The sequence below is a fragment of the Aedes albopictus genome, chromosome 2 (assembly GCF_035046485.1).
Source record: "Aedes albopictus strain Foshan chromosome 2, AalbF5, whole genome shotgun sequence".
Classification (NCBI taxonomy): Eukaryota; Metazoa; Arthropoda; class Insecta; order Diptera; family Culicidae; genus Aedes; species Aedes albopictus.
Window position 1 is genome coordinate 334,891,306 of NC_085137.1, and position 18,785 is coordinate 334,910,090.

Consider the following 18,785-nt stretch of genomic DNA (forward strand, 5'->3'; position numbering starts at 1 on the left):
TTTCTCAAAATCTATACGTGAAACCTAACGTCGGACGTAGTGCGCTGGACAGCGGACCTGGCCCTCTATCCAGCGCACTGTGCCCGACGTACGTCCGACACACGGTTTAGGAGAAACATCGATTTTCGCGTGTCAAAAATTCCAATTTTCAACTGCACGAACAATATTCACCTCTCTCTGTCAAGCATGCAGGCGGGATAGGATTTGTTTTCATCGGGAAACCTTTCCTGATGACAACAAATCCTATTTCGCCTGCATGGTTGAAAGAGAAAGGTGAATAGAGCTTGCTGACGTTTATTCACCTTTCTCTTTCAAACATGTAGGCGGAATAGGATTTGTTGTCATCAGGAAAGGTTTCCCGACGAAAACAAATCCTATCCCGCCTGCATGCTTGAAAGAGAGAGGTGAATAAACGTCAGCAAGCTCTATAAACGTCAGCAAGCTCTTCGGCTACTTGCATTTGTAATTTCGTTCACTCCTTTATTTAACCATCTTTTGGATTTCACGAGGGATAGGACAGCAAGCATGGTTGCCGACCAAAATCTCTCTCCAACATGACGCAAATCGAAATTTCAACAAAAGTGACAGTTCTGCCAGCGCAGAGTTTTTCGCTTGCCTGCCCTTTTCGTCTGATACGGTGCAGATTTCTTGGCTGCGTGTCCCAGTTTTGTCGGTGATTTTTCCTGTTTTTCTCGGTGAAAACACTCAGTTACAATTGCGAAAATGTACTCCAACGACAATTACGCCGAAGAGGTAAGTGTTTTTGATGAATTCTCTAGTCGAGGTGAATTTTGCTTCCGATGTCTGTCGGGTTGAATTCGATGGTAGAGAAACATAACCTGATTCTTGTGTGTATTATAGGGCTATGACGACTACGGCTACGATGCCGGAATGGCCGACGATGGAATGTACGACCGTTCGTACTATCCAATGCACGAGGATGTAAAGAAGTTTCTGGTGTATTTCTGCAGCGTGATCAAGGGGGGCGTTGTTTATGAAATACAGAACCTGTATGAGAACACCTTCCCGAAGCTCAGCGAGCAGCACTTTGAGAAGAAGGCTTGGCCAAGCGAGGATGAGGTGGCGCATCTGGTCGACAATGACAGCTTGTTTATGATTCTGTACAAGGAATTGTACTATCGTCATTTGCATGCCCGGATTCAGGGTGGACCATCGCTGGAACAGCGACTGAACTCATTCTACAACTATTGTAACTTCTTCAATCATATTCTTCCGTCGAAGGAACCTGTACAGCTGGAACTGCCCGATATTTGGCTGTGGGAATTGATCGATGAGTTTGTCTATCAGTTCCAGAACTTTGCCCAATACCGTGCCCGGTTGACCGACAAGTCAGAAGAAGAGATGGACATGTTGTTGAACAACAATAGCAAGGTGTGGAATATTTTGTGTATCTTGAACGTGCTCCACTCGTTGGTGTCAATGTCCAAGATCAAGGATCAACTGGAAGCGGCTGCCGCTGGACGTGACCCGGAGGAAGTGGCCGGTGAATTTGGACGCCATTCGTTCTACAAGATGTTAGGATATTTCAGCTTGGTAGGATTATTGCGTGTGCATTCGCTGCTGGGCGACTACCATCAGGCCATCAAGGTATTGGAACCAATCGAGATCCATAAGAAGAGCCAGTACTCGCATATCCCAGCGTGTCAAATTTCGACTTCGTACTATGTTGGATTCGCTTACATGATGATGAGACGTTACTCGGATGCCATCCGTACATTCTCATCTATCTTGCTGTATATCCAACGTACCAAGCAGCTGTACAGTGCTCGTTCTTACCAGAACGATCAGATCAACAAGCAAACCGATCAGATGTACCACCTGCTGGCCATTTGCTTGGTTCTGCATCCGCAATGCATTGACGAATCGATCCAGCAGGTCCTCCGGGAGAAGAACTACCACGACAACATGTACAAGATGCAGTGCGGCGATCTAGAGACCTTCCGTAACTTCTTCGTCTTCGCCTGCCCCAAATTTGTGTCCCCAGTTCCGCCTCCATCGGACGCCCCGATTGATGACTACGTAAAGGAAGCCCTTGAACACCAGACCAACGTTTTCATGGATGAAGTTCGTCAGCAGCAAGAGCTGCCAACGATTCGTTCCTACTTGAAACTGTACACCACTCTTCCGCTGCTGAAGCTGGCCTCGTTCATGGATCACATTCCCCAGGATGAAATCGGTGAGCAGAAGATCGAAAACCTTCTCACCCATCTGCTCTGCTTCAAGCACAAGATGAAGAACATCGTGTGGACCAAGGGCGCCAGCGGGTTGGAGGGCAAGTTCCAGTCCGGATCTGAACTGGACTTCTACATCGACAAGGACATGATCCACATTGCCGACACGAAGGTATCGCACCGCTACGGAGACTTCTTTATTCGCAAGATTATGAAATTCGAAGATTTGAACCGCCGCTTGCACAATTTGAAGTAAAGTGAAAACGTATTTGGACGTATTTGCGAAGGCAGTAAGATAGATAAGTGGACAATTGAAATAGAAGGAAGTGTCTGAAGAATATCCTGAACTTGATTCAGTGCGATTAGAGGTGTTTGTGAAATAATAAATCTATCCATTAGATATTTGTAACCGATACCTATTACTAAACAAAAGTAACAAATAAAAAAGATAGGTTTCCTACGGGATCAGAGGCATTTTTTAATAAATATCTAAACCCTTAGTATGCCTTTTCACAGGACGTTCAATTTGAACTTGATTGACCTCTCATAAATGCAACTTTAAGGTAAGCTAAACTCACACGGAATCAATGAGTGAGCTGCTAAAGCTGGTATAAAGGACACTTGGCCTTAATGGACATTTGGCATACAATGATTTCAGTAAAAATGAATTACACACTTTACGTCAAAGAACGAAAAGTATTTTAAGAAGGATAATACATTATACATAATGCATTAATTTTTCTTGATTGAAGACAAGGATGATTTGTTGGAAAGAACCATTATCGGAATTCAAATTGCTTGTATCCCTTGTATCGTTAAAGGACAGCCTATATACACAAGAAGGAAAAAAATCAAATTCATGGAAGCAAAAGGTTATTTCGAAAATAAGAGATCCACAATGCACCACTAACAAGTTTGCCTTCTTTCCATTGAAGGATGTTATTTAATATTTCTTCAAAGGGAAAATATATTTCAAACGTCCTTTATGCCAAACGTCCCTTATGCTAAATGTCCTTTATGCCAAACGGCCTTATGCCAAACGTACCCTGCAGTGGGCGACTGTTTAAAGCGAGAATGGTGCCTGCTACGTCAGGTTGCTGGCCATAATGATCAAGTATCATCAACTACATCTTTGGAAAACACTACTCTACAGAACATTTTCCATGGACCTGTAAACAATCCATTGATTGCCCTTGTGGATCTTATAAAGAGCCTACACTCGCGGACGTTTTTGCAGGATCTAGAACATTTTTGAAAAATAATTCTTTACAGAACAATGATCTATGGACTGGACATGTAGGATGTTGCATCGCATCAGTAATGAAACAACAATCCATTGGTTACGCTCAATTTCCTACAGGGGAAGTAGAACCCATCCCTGACCCACTGAACACATTTCCATTGCCGCCGAACCCTATATATATGTAAATGTATACCTCTCTCAGAAAAATATAAATACACTAGAACTCCAATGGCGCTGTAGTCACTTTTCCCATTTAATTATTTTAATAACTTTAATGGTTCTAATTGACTATTTTGAAGTGTCCATCTTATTGAGGTCCTTTTGTTTTGGCAAACAAATTTCATTTGACACTTCTGGTACTGCTACTGACGCTGTAAGGGCGTGGCAAACTAGATCTTAGTCACACGAACAGTCGCGGCATTGGACTTCTGTGGCTAGTTATTCTAATAGCCCGGTTTCGTGTTGAAAAGGAATCGCTCAAGACAATTCTTGACCGATTCCTGGCAGAAACGTTCTACAGTGACTGTCATTTGAATTGTCATTTCTTCGCAACTGCGTACTGCGATCGAAGAAAAGCGGTTTCTTGACCGATTCAGGCAAGGAATTTCCCATGTATCAAGATAGGCTGAAAAATTCCTTTTGAACTGCAAACAGTGCTATAAGGTTAAAATATAACATACCATTATGATCAACATTGTACTGTTTGTGTATCGAATTATACTTTTTAGCAGAGTATATTAAGCTTTTCTGGGGAATGGTGCATTCTGGGGAATGAATTTCTGGGGAATGGATTTCTGGGAAATGGTACATTCTGGGGAATGGTACATTCTAGGACATGGTTTTCTGGGGAATGGAATTCTGGGGATTGGTTTTCTGGGGCAGGGTTTTCTGGGGAATGTTATAGAATCGTCAAAATTACATTTTCAGCTCTGAACACTTTCAAATTCCTCTTATTCGGAAACAAACGATTGCGGCACCGATTGATTCCGTTCTATTTGTCTCCATATGAGCTGGGGTCTCCAGTTAGCCTAGTGGTTAAGGCTATGGATCGCCAATCCGGAGACGGCTGGTTCGATTCCCGTTCTGGTCGGGAAAATTTTCTCGACTTCCTGGGCATAGTGTATCATTGTGCTTGCCTCACAAGGTACAAAATTCATGCAATGGCAGGCAAAGAAAGCCCTCCAATTAATAACTGTGGAAGTGCTCAAAGAACACTAAGTTAGAGGCGGGCAGGCCAAGTTCCAGTGAGAACGTAGCGCCATACAGAAGAAGAAGAAGATGAGCTTACTTCTTTTTGTCTTTTTTAGTTTTATTTGTGTAGGATGAAAACGGAAACAAACAATTCTATTCTATTTTTTAATTCGTTTCCATGAGATAAGTACATACCGAAATAACTGGAACATCGTTGTTTGAGAAATTTATTCTGCAAATCAACCATTTCCCAAGATACTAAGAAGATTCAACGACAGGTTGGCTTTGAAACACAAGCGCGGAGCAAAAAAAAACGAAAAATGTGAAAAAGGTACGAGATATGTATGTGAACTATAATTCTGGTTTTTATCATATAAATGCATGAGATTTCAAAGAAAACTGACAGCGTTGCAATAATTTCGTGTTCGCTCTTTATCTTGTAATTCTAGTAACAAAATATGTAAAACTAAAGGGAACGAGAATGAAAATCAGGTAACCGCAGATCTTGCTACAGATCACTCACTACTGTCTCTACTTGCAATTCATGTAACTTTTATATGAAAAACATGGTGGACAAAAACTAGGTACCTAAATGAAGAATTTCCAGAGTACTCTACTGCAATGAATCGTAAGTCAGTCCTATCTGCATTTTGGGCAAAATTGGGTTAATACCCGTTTTCGACCTTTTTTCAGATGATCTTTCAACTACGCAAATAAAAATATATAATTTGTTCAGTAAAATCGAAAAACAACACCAAGTCAGATTGTCCCATAATGAAAAGTAATCGCAAGTCAGTCCCATCAATAGAAATACACTAGAACTCCAATGGCGCTGTAGTGACTTTTTCTATTTAAATATTTTACTAACTTTAATTGTATTAATTGACTATTTTTAAGTGCTCATCTTGTAAAGGATCTTTTGTTTTGGTAAACAAAATTTATTTGAAACTTCTAGTTCCGCTACTGACGCTGAAAGGGCTTGGAAAACTAGATGTTAGTCACACTAACATTCACGACATTGGACTTCTGTGGCTAGTTATTCTAATGTCCCATCACGAACTTTTGTACCTTTTAATACAAAACTGATCAATCCTCTCTCCTCTTCTTGGCGTAACGTCCTCACTGGGACAAATCCTGCTTCTCAGCTTAGTGTTCTATGAGCACTTCCACAGTTATTAACTGAGAGCTTCCTCTGCCAATGACCATTTTGCATGCGTATATCGTGTGGCAGGCTCGAAGATACTCTATGCCCAAGGAAGTCAAGGAAATTTCCTTTACGAAAAGATCCTGGACCGACCGGGAATCGAACCTGTCACCCTCAGCATGGTCATGCTGAATACCCGTGCGTTTATCGCCTCGGCTATATGGGCCCTAAAACTGATCAATGTTTTTGTTTATTTTAAATTTTCTACAAAGAAATAACGTTTGAAACAATTTGTGAAAGTTTTAAGATGATTGCAGAAGTTTTCAAGTCACGCCGATTTTTTGAAGTTATTCATATGTATTAAACAATCGAATTTGAAAACTTCAGGGTCCATTTTCTCAATGCCTACTTTTTACGGATGGGACTGATTGCGATTCACGACAAGTCTACTTCGGATTATATGTTTTTTTTTTCTACCAATTTCACATGTGTGACATAAACGGTCATTTGTTGGGCTTGTTTGGCCAAATATTTGTCACGTCTAATGGGACCTTCAGAGAACATAACCCGATGCAATGATATGCAAGAGAATTTGATTTCGCCTTTGGACTTAATCCAAGAAATTTCTTTCCAATGAAATAGACATTGCATTGTACACTTCACATTCATCTATTGAAAACTAAGCGCAACTACGTTGCCATCCTCAAACGAAAAAAAAATATATGAAAAACATTCAAATTGGGTTTCACATAATAAAAAACAGTTTCCCCCTACTTTCTAAACGGCAACTTACGATTGAGTCTGTTTCGCAGCACCGAATGGATCCCCACCAACGTCCGGTAGTTCGCCTTGGACAGGTGTCCCCTCCGGGTTTGGTTGGATATCCGTTCGAATTTCTCCGTAATGGGCGTGTTGTTCAGCATTGTTACCATGTGACTGCACTCTTCGAGTAGTGTATCGACCCGGTGTTTTTTGGAACTGTGCTTTTTCGGTTTTGGTGTGAAATTTGCAAAAGATTGATTCTGAACGTATTGATCCGGATCCTCGTCAAACTGATCATCATAGTTGTCTGCAGGTCGGGTAGTATCGATCAACTGATCTGAAGTGTTCAAGATAAGGTCTTCATCGTAAGTGTTTGATGAACTTGGCTCGTTGCAGGAATTATCGAAATTCAAATCTTTGCTGAAGTTGAACGAATCATCTGACTTGCTGATGGGCTCGACTCCAGCTGTGAGAGGAGGTAATTTAGGCAAATCCAGTTCTTCGGGCTTAATTTTGTTGAGCTTCTTAAATCTGCGTAACTTTTCGTATTCATTCAAAATGTCCTCGTAATCAGTATGGTCGAAAGATGTGAAAATGTATCGTATGTGCTGGTTGATTTCGTCTCGAAAGTCTGTTGATACATTCGCTTCTTGTGTATCCTGCAGATGTTTGAGGTTCGACTGCAGTTTTGTCAGATGTTCGCGACCTGCTCTCAGCCCATACTGACCAAACAGAATGATATTCAAAGTGCGTCGAATTTTATCGCAAGTTTTTGTGTTTGCCCCTTGCTCTTCGAAATGCTGGTAGCGCTTGAAAAGTACCTTGGCATTTTCGTAGGATCGTGTAAGCAACACCAGATGATCTATGATGTAGCGAATGGTTTTTTCGGTGGCTTTCGGTACATTGTTAATAAGTTTCAGCTGTTCATTCTGATGAGACGCATTGTTGAGAAATTTTACCAACTCATTGTGGAAATTGTCCTGATCGGTGGACAATCCATTTGCCAGTAGAACGTTTCCCACCGTTTGGAACAAAATGCTTACCTTAAGCGAAAACTTCGAAGAGGCATCTTTGAGAAAGGCAGCTCCAATGGGACCCAGCAGAATTTTAGCATGCGGTTTGGTGAGGAATATTTTTGCATCGGTGGGTTGTTCCACACTCGGAACCGGGACGATTGCTGTTTCAGGGGCAACCAGAGGAATAAAATCCGGCATAGGTTCGGATGATTGAGGTAGGTTAGTAGTATTGGCTTCATAGAACTCTGAGAAGCTATAGTTAGAATCTTCATTTACCGATTTAGTTTGGGTACTATTCGTGATCGTTTGAGGTGGACTCATTTTGGCTCGGTCTGCAGAATGTTCTAGATCTTTTGAATCATCATCGATCACTACGGTTTCATTTGAGCAAATCGCCTCGTTTCGATTGCCTTCAGCTTTTCTTCGCTTCCTTTCTTCTCTTTTTAGCTTCCGAGCAACTTTTTCCGCTTTCCTTTTTTTCTCCTCTATGATACCGACCGACTTCGCAAACCGATAGTAGAAGCTATTCTCATTGGCTGCGAAAGAATCATCGAAATTAAGTTCATAGTCTGTCATATCGCTAAACATGTTGAATTTGGGCCCTCGATTTTGATTCTCTTGTCGCGATTGTTCGTTTATATTGTACAACGGCTGGTAACTCTTGATCTCCGTTGTGGTGACAAACTGGCCAAAGATTTTCAACGCAGCGCCACACATGTGTGCCTGATGACCAACTCGGGAACATATGCAGCAATGTCTAGCATTCGGATTGCGGATATATTGCTGCGTCAAGGGCTTGTGGTCCTCGGTCTATGCCCCGCCAGGATTCGGTTAATTTGTGTTTCCAAAATTGAGGGAAAAAGACAATTATCGATAAACGACAACATAGGTAACTGAAAATTGTCACCAACGAGAACACAGGGTCTGGTAGTGCGGGCATGGCGGTTGCGCTGAACGGTACGTGGCATGTTCATTGTTCAATGGGCTCTGTACTAGTTTTTTTTAACGAATTGTTGAACAACAACTTGATTTAATTTAACATTAAATTACCTAATTTGACAAAGACAACACCTGGCTAGAGAAATATGATGATTGCAATAGTTGCATAGACTCCAGAGGTCTCAGCAGTTTCCTCAGAAAAAAATATATAGAAACTATCTGCTCCCACTCGCATAACAATACCATTTGTAGAAGTTGATTTCGTTCACCCCATTTGTTTTGCATTGTGTAAACGGAATTAGGTATTGAAAAAAGTGATTGGAATTAGGTCATGTCGCGGTATAGAACTTTAGAAATCACAAAAGATTAATACATATTTCAATTACATCCATATTGAGACTTTCGAAATGTTGATCGAATCAAACTAGATGTTTAATTACTGCAAAGTTAAGGTTTACAAAAAAAATGTTAAGTTTTGTATTACAGAGTACTAAAGTGCATAATGGGGCTGTTATTTATGCGGGTACTATTCAATATTCCGCAATCTTTCACATTTAAAATAAAGTACCGTATTCAGCTGATCTATTTTCGGTAAAAGTTCAGATTACCGAATGTTCAGCAACATATTACCTAAGTTCGTAAAAAAATTAACGAACGTTCGGTAAACTCTACTGAATCATCGGTAATGTTTACCGAACGTTCGGTAAAAAATAGCCGAACTTCGGTAAACTGTGCTGAACTTCGGTAATCCGAACTTTTACCGAAAATAGAACAGCCGAACAAGTGACTCTGAAATAAGTGTGTTGATATAGTTTTCGGAGGAATATTGAACATCAAAACCTTGTTATGTTGAAGATGCGTGTTAAAAAGATCAAATTTGACTGTTAGGCGATGTAGGGGTAGTACCTATAGTGATGTGAACTGATTGCGAGTTATTGTACCTACGCACCAAAACCTGTACAATAAAATTGCTATAATCTATAAAAACTAGCACAGAACCACTGGATACTTACCTGTTCACGAAAGATCAAAATGGAAAGAACCCAATTCCTTAGCGCAACTACCACCGTGAAAACCGTCCACCCCTGCATTGCTATCGCCGGCAACAACCATTCAGTCAAAAGTGAAAACTCTGTCCTTCATTCGAACATGAAACGCTCTGCCTTTGTCGAACCCGAGGATTCCAATCGAGGCATTTGCACTGTGGACACAACGTCAAACGCCATTGTGCTCGCTGAAGGAGACATCAGCCGACTTAGAAAACATAGCAACTTATACCTACCGTCGAATGGTATCGGCGCCACTTGTCCGGGCAGTTTCTCTGACCGTGACCGCGCACTCCACACAGATGGCAGGTCATGTTCTGCTCGCGAGCACACGACGGACAACCGCGTAGGAAGTTTTTGGTCTTCTCACCACACTACCGACGAAGAAACAGCAACAGTGACGAATGAGATAGGTTGGAAAGAATTGGTTTGTATGCTTCTTACCTTAAGGCACAATGTATTCGGGCAGCGAACCTCCTGATGACCCGGCAGACCACACATGTAGCACGTCTTCGGCTTGGGAGGATTGCGACATTTATAGCGCATGTGGCCACGTTCGCCACAGTTGTTGCAAATTATCTCCTTCTTGGGTGGATCAGGATATTTGTCCTTGTGCACGATGGGCCAGTACTTGTTGGACCCTGAAAAAAGAGACATTCATTTTCGTGGATCGATGCGCATGTATTCTATACGAATTTCTTAATAACGATGGTTCAGAAACGCAACGATTGATTAATCCATACATTATTCAGAGTTCTTCAAAGATCGTCAATCTGTAGATTGAAGCCATTATTGCTGTTCAATTGATTGATTTGTCTTTATTAGAGAGACTTTCAGCCCTTGGCTGGTTCGTCTCTGCATTTTTTTTTTTTTGCTGTTCAAATTTCATTGATTACAGGAACCATTTCTAAGCTCCATGATTCCTCGTCCTGGTCTCGCAGAAAAGGCATCCTCTAATAGCCATACTAGATTATTTTTAATATAAGATTTAGCAATCTAACGCAAAGCTACCGTTTGCATACTTATAATTAGTGGGATTACTACGAAAGGCCGAATCACAAAAGGCCGAATGTAACGAAAGGCCGAATTACAAAAGTAGTAATTTTATTGCTTAACCCTTCCCATTACTTTTACCAATTTTATCTAGAGGTAAGCGGGGCATTATGGACACCCGGGGCAGAATGGACACCCTCAATATTTTGAAATATGCGAACTTTTTTGAACTTTTAATGAATGGAGAATATAGTCCATTTGTCTAAAACGTAGTTTCAGGAAATAAACATTCGAAATTAAAATTATACTTGATTTTACACGAAAAAGTTGCGTCCTCCGTTTTTTGTGCATGGAAATTATAATTTTCACACCATCTAAAATAAGATTTAGTGATTAATTTATTGCAGGTCGATTAAAACCTGATATTTCTAGAACACATGCAAGTAGTTTTGCTGTATCTACATGCTTAACATGTTTATATTTTCTTCTTTATTATATCAAAAATCAAGTTTGGAAATATCTTCTGCTGCCGGGGCAAAATGGACACTCACCTTTTTGAAAGAAGCGGCAAGGGAAAAATATAACCTAAATCACAAAACAACCAAATTGTTCGATTTCAGTATATTTTCGATTAAATGTTCACTATAGTAGACATAGGGTGAAACAAATTGGTCAAAAAACGACAGCAGTGGAAAATAGTTGTTCTAGGCACAGCTCTGCCCATAACTGCATATTTGTAACATTTGCATATTTTGATGATATTGAGTTATTACCGGGGATCACCATCAAATCGCAAGTACTTTCGACTTCCTAAATAAAAAATTCAAGTTTGTTCTAGGATTTATGAAAAAAATACCAAGTCATTTTGTCTAATTGACCAATGTAACCGCATAACAGTCACACTGGAAAAAAAGGCTGGCTTTAAAGCGTGTCATCAATCATAATCAGGTCCGATTTATTTTCTGGCAATTCGACTAGCATATAAGATGTGCTGTAGAAAATTTTATTGCTAAACGATTGACTACCAATTTATGAGAAATTTTTAAAATTTAGGTTCAATTCCATACCATTCAAAGTTGAATCTGTGGGCTCCATTTTCTCCAATGCCTACTTTTGTCGAATGTTACTCTTATGCGATTATGGGCAGAGCTGTACATGCCGAAAAAACGAAGCTTTATCCAAAACAGCCTGAATTTAAATTAACTGAACAAAAATGAACTACTTCGGCGTATTATTCATCCATAATAGTTGTTTTGTAATGAAATGACTTTATAGGTGTAAATAATGTACGAAATTCGTAAAAGTCTCATGGTGTCCATTCTGCCCCGTATGCTTGAAGACGGTCATGAAAAACTAACATTTTTCAAAACACTTTTTGAAGTGGATAAATCATTTTTCTTAGTGAACATTCTTATGCAATAGATGCTAAATAGACTTTAAAAGGATACATGTATCAAAAAACTAAACTTTTTTGACATCTTGCCAGGTAAAGTTGGCAAAAACCTTATGGTGTCCATATTGCCCCGCCTACCCCTATAACAAGAAAAAAAATAAACAAATATAGTTCAACATAAATAAATTTTACTCAAATCTTTTGGGAAGTTGGAACTGTTGTCTACTAATGTGACATGAATAGTAATAATTGGGTTGTTTAGTGAATAAAATATTGCTTTTTTCTATAGCCTAATCGATAGAGCTCATTTTCTCATTTCATCTGAGTATAACGTGATTTTATTGGATTCCAATAGCTTTGTTTTGATGGTTAAAATAACAAAACAGTATTTATTTTCGTGGATAGAATGACAGTTCAATCGATAAAATGACAGTTCGACCCGAACAAGAAAAAAATCCCATATAAATTTTAAATGCATTTTAAAAATAGTTCCCGCACTCCAAAAATTATGAAATTTTGGATTTTGACTATTTTTTGGGTGGAGAATCCGATTATAAAATAATCCGGATATCCCTAAAGAACCCAATTATACAGTACATGGCATAATATGCTCATAACGGTAGCTGGCCGAACAACTAGGGTATCTTTGGCAGGTTTGTTCTCTTCGTCATGAGCGATTTATGCCGGCCAAATTACCTGAAACTTGATTATATTCAGCTTGGTTTGGAAGGATTTGATGCCAGCTCTGAGTTCAACAGGTTTCAAAAAAAAAAAAAACCATGACGAAGAGAACAAAACTGCCGAAAATATGAAAGTTGCCCTACTCTTCAAAAATTCTTTCAAGATTTCTGAGCATAATTCCTGGAATTACTTCTAAAGTTTCTTCCTGGCTTTCCGCAGGATTCTTTCACACGAGATATCTGTTTGAGTACGTCCCGATATTTCTTGCAAAGATTTTCCGATATACTTCTAGAGATTCTCACTGGATTCCTCCTGAAGATCCATCTAAAACTATTCAAAGTTTCTTCAAGAATGTCATTGGTTGAACCTCGTAGCCATGCGGTTAGAGTCCGGGTGGATGAGACAATGAGGGTTCGATTCCCGCTCCGAGCGATGAAATTTTTCACGAGAATAGCTTCTTATCCGTAGCCACTCCGTGTTAAGTTTCGTTCAATCAGTACAGCCGCCGGCTGAAGCCAGTGTCCATGTCTTTTTTAGTGGTTTTCCGGGACAGCTATCCATAAATTATTGGATTTTTACCGATAGTTTTCCGACATTCGTCCGCAGCTGCTTTCAGGAATGAGGTTTTCAGAATTCCTCCTTGGATGTCCTTATAATTTCTTCTCGGGATTACTATTACCTAGAACTTTTTTCGAGATGTCTCAATTTTTTCTCAGGTTCTTCTGAAGTTCCTGTCGAGATTTCTTCAATAACACTTTGCGGAGTTTCTCGCAAGATTTTATTTGAGTTCCCTCGAATATTTCTCCATGAATTTCCTATAAGGTATTTCGTAAGTTATCTCAGGAGACATTCTGAGGAAAACACGTAGAAGAATCCCTGCAATTGCTTTGGGAGAAATCCCTAAAGAAGTATCCAGAATCTCGGGACAATTTCTGGTAAAGATTCCGGGAAGAATTTTAGGAATAATGCAGAGAATATTTGTAAAAACTCTCAGGTGGATCACTGCAAGAAATCCGGTACAACTACAAGAAACAGCCTGGCTCTGAAAGAATGCAACAGAAGAATTCAATGAGAAATATCAGCAATAACTCCTGTGGAAATCCCAGAAGGCAGTCTGGAAAAAAATCTTAGGAGAAAATCCAGGGTAAATTAAGAAAAAAAAAACTCTGATAGGCATCTCATGACCAACATCGGGAGGAATCTTCTGAGAGAAGTTACAGGAGATATTCCAAGAAAAATCTCAGGTGAAACTTCAAAATAAACCTCGCGAAAACGTTTAACAAATTCCTGTAGGAGAACAGGAAGAACATCTCGAAGAAAGCCCAAAGTAATGGTTTGAAGATATCACAGGAAAAAAAATGAAAGAAATCTCTTTAGGAAGTCTTGCAGTAAATTCGTGAAAACTCCTTCAGAAACCCTTGGAGGAACTTTAGTAGAAACCCCAGGAATAACTCCTTTAGCAACTCTGAAAGACATTCTGTGAAGATCTTCTGGGGAAGTCCCAAGAGGAACACCGGAAGGCATCGGGTAAAATTTCCGTGAGGAGTGCCGAAACAAATTCCACGATTTATCCCGACAGATATTCGTATAGAGTATTCGGGATAAATTCTGGTAGAAATCCTACGAAGATTTCTTTGAGCAAAACACTGGAGGAACACTGGGAAAAAATAGCATTCCCGTGAAAAACTCCAGGAAAAATCGGTTGGAATTCAGGAATCCTGGAAGGAATCCGGAAGTATACCTTTCCGGAAAAAAAAATCAAAAAGGAATACCAAGAAAAATAGCGTCAAAAATGCGGAAGGAATTTTATAAGAAATCCTGGGAGACATTCCAGAAGGTATTTTAAAGAAGTTCCAGATAGAAATTCTGACGGAATTTCTGGAAAAAATCTCTGTAGCAAAATTTCTATATCGATTTTTACTACCAGGTTCATACGACCCAATGTTTTTTTTTTTATCCACGGAGACAAATTTCATTCGTTTGAAACAAAAATATTCATGTTTATTCGATAAATTGATGAAATGTTTAAAACTAAAATTTTAATTTTTAAAACTAACTCAATTACACATTTATTGCGACAATACCCATTGAGGAGCCCCCCGTTCCGCCGTCGAGAACATAAACAAAACTCACAAGTTCCAGCTGCAACATCAAACAAAATTTCCTCCTGCAAAAAAGGCAAGGTTCACCGAAAGGCTTCACGAAATCCCGTTGTTTTCGGGAGCGTATGTTATTTAATACATGTATACATGATGTTGGCATTGAAAGTACAACACGGGAGGTGGATTTTTCCAGCGAAGGAAATGACTTTATAAGTTCAATGGGAAAACAAATATTTCCGTAGGGCCGACCTGCCACAAAAAAACAAAAATATTTACATTTATTTCTAACATAATCTGTCAGAAGATGCATTTTTGTTTCAAACATGGATTGCATTAGCTTCAAATGTGACGTTCGATTTGCTCCAAACAGTTTTATTTTTGTGGCCAGAACAAATTGACAATTTATTTGAATTTGCCTCAAATATTTTTGATTTTAACATAGATTTTTCTGCGTGTCGGAGTAAAATTTCCCTGAGTATTCCAGGTTTTTCCCTGTTAAATAAAATTCCCTGAGGATTTCCGGTTTTCCAGGTTTTTCCAGGTAGTAGACACCCTGCTGTTGTGTTAGTTTCACTGGTTTCGGCATTTCGAGGTTCGGCCTTTTGTGTTAATCCCTAGGAAACATATCAAAAATGGAACTGTTGTTATGCGAGTGGGGATAGTAAATCCAACGAAAAATTCTCAGACAGAATGCCTAAGGAACTCCGGGTGAAACTCCGGAACAAGAAACTATGGGAGCAATAACTGGAAAATGTCTAGAAGAAATCCTGTAGAGGAAATCTGCTGGATTTCCGTAAAAAAAACTTCAGCAAAAAAATGGTCGGAACTAAGAAAACCTAGGTATCCAGATTACTTCTGGGTTATACCTACTTTCCGAATAACCGTCAAAAAGCATCTATAATTTCTTCTCGCAACAAGCTTTCAGTAGAATCATCAACAAACGGCAAACAAACACTACACATTCGAAGACTTTTTTAATTTATATTAACAATTCAAGAAATCTGTGTACTTTGTTTCTTAGTAGAGCAGTAAAGTTCGCTACTTTTTACTTATACGACCCTTTTTTCCAGAATCGATCATTGTAGCAAACTAACACTCGCAGCATCAAAGCAAAGGCACCACAAAATACCGTCAATGTACCAGTAGCCGCTCATGTTCCAATAGCCGCTCACCGTCATGCAAATTACGTTTATTGGCATACGTATGTGCAATCCTCTCCGTAAACATGTAATTCGGTACGCATATTTTGAATATCTGTGATAAAAACATTGTATTTTTGCAGGTAAACTTCATTTCTACGCTCGTGAGCGACTATTGGAACACGAGCGGCTACTGGTACATTGAGGGTACCTATATTTGGGGACTTCATGCAATTCAGCATCATAATTTCTAGTGATGTTCCAAATATCAGCTTATTTTCGATTTTGCAGAATATACCAAATAAGTGAATATAAAATACAGCGAAATCTGTAAGATTAACAAGAACCGTAATACTCACGCGGCATATTGAACAGCACGGTCGAAATGTTGAAGTCCTCACAGTTCCAGGAGTCATTGTAGAACTTGCGCATCTCATCGTTCCAGCCGCACTCCGGATCGTGATCGATGCGGCGTATTCCGCACATATCGTCGTCCGCATCATCAATGCGCTCCTGGTGTTGGTTCTCGCGTTGCGATCGATTCGGCTGGGATTCTTCATCGGCCACAGTTATGACCGGCGGCGGTGGGGCAAGTGGAACACTTTCCGTCTCCGGGACGGGCTGCTCCGGTGTAGACTTAGTTTCCTGTGGGTCGTTTTTCACCATCGTGGGAGACGCGACTTCCATTGTTTGGTTGATCTGTGGCAAACTGATATCAGTTGGCGGTTCGGGTTCTTCCTGAACTTCTTGAACGTCGTCCGATTGATCGATAAAGAGAGCTTCTCTTGGTGACTGAGGGGATTGCTCCCTTTCTTGTAGAGACGCATCGGCTATCTCCATCAAGGGCGTTTCTTCTTCCTCCTCAGAACTGTCCTCTTCGTTCTCGGAAATGGCTTGCACGATGTCGGTCAACATGGAAGCAAAGTCTTCATCTGAGTAATGTTCCGAGTCTTGCTTACGACGCTTCTTTCGGCGTTTCAGCAGGCTTTTCGTACTGGTGTCGGATTGGTAGGATTTGGAGCGCTTCGAGTGGGATGAAATATTTCCATCGTCGCTCTCTTCGGACGATGAGCCGCTGGTGGGATTCTTTTCGGTTGCGGCTTTCGCCTTTTTGGCGGATGTAGCTGCATAAATACTGTCGTCTTCAACGCATTTCGAAGGTTTTGCGACAACGACAGCCCTTTTGGAGGGTAAGATTTGCTTTGGGGTAGAAGATAGCTTTGGAGTACCAAGTGTTTGGCCTCCAATCGATTGATTCGGTTTCAAGCCGTTCCGTTTATCCGGATCAGTGGTATCGCTACTTGTGGCAACCGTACAATCCGAGGATATGGATGGAGCACGCGCTTCTCGAGCAATGTCCCCGAAGACTCTACGTTCCCCAGCGAGCAGCGATCCGACCGTGTGAGGTGCCGTACAATCCAATTCTTCGTCGTTGTTGATTCCCTCGATAAAACTATCGTTAAACCGCGTACGATCGCTGTGGCCGATGAAATCGTCGGACATGATCGAACTGTTAGACGGACTGACGCAGCGTGGAGAGCGAGTCTTCTTGGATTGCTTTTTCTTTTTCGACTTTGGCTGCGTAAACCCATCTTTGGTGGCGTCATCTTCGCTGTCTTCGATGCACACCAACGGTGGAGGAGCAGTCGGAATTAAAACCACCTCATCCGGATCGGAATCCTCGTGCCGTTCCTCGGATTCTTTCTCCTTCTTCTCTTGTTTGATCGGATCTGGTGAAACATACTCGCCTTCCTCCTCAGACGAAGTGTCGAGATCGATTGTGGCCACAAGCCGCTGCTCACCTAAACCTCCTGCTTTTTGGCGACTTTTCAAAGCTTTGCTCTTTTTTACCTTGATTTTTTTCAGTTGGTCCATCTTCCGATTTCGACTTCCTGCAGGGTTGTTTCGTTTGCCATCTTTTTGCGTGTTTTTCCTCCGCTTCTGTTTATCTTCCAAATTATCTATCGTTGGCAAAGGATGATCGTCTTCTCTCAACAAGCCACTTCCCAAAGATCCGAGAATCGATTTGTATGGAGTGAAAACCTTCCTCGGTTGTACAGCAGCACCTTCAGCAGCGCCACAACCATCCCTAACTTCAGTTAGCTCGGGGACAGCTCTCCTGGGTTGCCGTATGCCAGGATAGGACAGTCGACTGTTCTGCTGCTGAAGCGAATCCCAATAGCGTTTGATTTTCGAAGAAGCAACCGATGCCGTCTGTCGGGCATTATTGATAATCGATTTATCCGTCACCAATCGAACCGGACCAGCAGCGGCGGATCCTCCTGGAACTGCTGCAGCGGCAGCCGTTGCTTCCGTGGAGACATTATCGTCAGCGGATCCCTCAGCTGCGTGGTGGATACGCGAGTACAAACGTTCCTCCAGTTCGGCCAATTCGTGTTCGTTCAAATCCTTCGGAAAATCAACAAAAAAAAAGCCATGAGTTTCATCATTCCAAAACAATCTCAGTGCCCACAACCCTTCTCTCCATCACAATACAACTTACCATGATGTGGAACTTTCAAAAAAGGCTGCACCCTCAAAATGCAATGACCATAAGACAGAATTAAATGAAGAAACTAGATTCAAATTTGGAAAATTAAATAGATTGCGCGGAACCACGAGGAATCACGATTCCTTCCATGGCACCACAAAGCACACGAATCACGACGAACGGCGACGGGAGGGCAGCGCAAATCACAAGAAAAAAAAGAAAAATTGAAACGTCAAATCGGTCGACATTGGCGCGCGGACATCGCACAACTCTACATAGCACTACGGGCTATACTGCCGTAATTCTGCAAAGTGACGTAAGCGCCAAAGAGTAAATTTTTCAGGACGAAGCTTTTTCTGAAATTGGATGTCTGTTGGATATGTGCACCCATTTTAAAAATCTAATCTGTACAAAACATACGTAGTTCATGGCAAAATATGGCCAACGTTGCAT

The 18,785-nt window shown here is 40.8% G+C and overlaps 2 protein-coding genes across 2 annotated transcripts; one reads left to right on the forward strand and one right to left on the reverse strand.

Annotated features, from left to right (window-relative positions):
* Positions 1 to 592: 592 nt before the first annotated feature.
* Positions 593 to 2,657, forward strand: LOC109398023 (eukaryotic translation initiation factor 3 subunit L). The gene is made up of 2 exons (XM_019670370.3): positions 593 to 753; positions 862 to 2,657. Exons 1-2 carry the CDS (start codon positions 724 to 726, stop codon positions 2,446 to 2,448), a joined length of 1,617 nt encoding a protein of 538 aa, XP_019525915.3. The 5' UTR covers positions 593 to 723; the 3' UTR covers positions 2,449 to 2,657.
* A 3,763-nt stretch (positions 2,658 to 6,420) lies between these two features.
* LOC109431655 (uncharacterized) lies at positions 6,421 to 18,537 on the reverse strand. Its single transcript, XM_029874482.2, has 5 exons — positions 18,345 to 18,537; positions 16,201 to 18,250; positions 9,978 to 10,174; positions 9,770 to 9,907; positions 6,421 to 8,358 (listed from the first exon to the last, which is right to left on the reverse strand). Exons 1-5 carry the CDS (start codon positions 18,345 to 18,347, stop codon positions 6,541 to 6,543), a joined length of 4,206 nt encoding a protein of 1,401 aa, XP_029730342.2. The 5' UTR covers positions 18,348 to 18,537; the 3' UTR covers positions 6,421 to 6,540.
* Between the last annotated feature and the right edge of the window lie 248 nt (positions 18,538 to 18,785).

Bases quoted from the DNA above. Each gene is read 5' to 3' on its own strand.
- LOC109398023 (XM_019670370.3), top strand. From the start codon at position 724: ATGTACTCCAACGACAATTACGCCGAAGAG. The intron at 754-861 runs GTAAGTGTTTTT...TGTGTATTATAG, and splicing joins ACGACAATTACGCCGAAGAG to GGCTATGACGACTACGGCTA.
- LOC109431655 (XM_029874482.2), bottom strand. The intron at 9,908-9,977 runs GTAAGAAGCATA...CTTCGTCGGTAG, and splicing joins CGAATACATTGTGCCTTAAG to TGTGGTGAGAAGACCAAAAA. The intron at 8,359-9,769 runs GTAGGTATAAGT...GGCGGGGCATAG, and splicing joins GGCGCCGATACCATTCGACG to ACCGAGGACCACAAGCCCTT.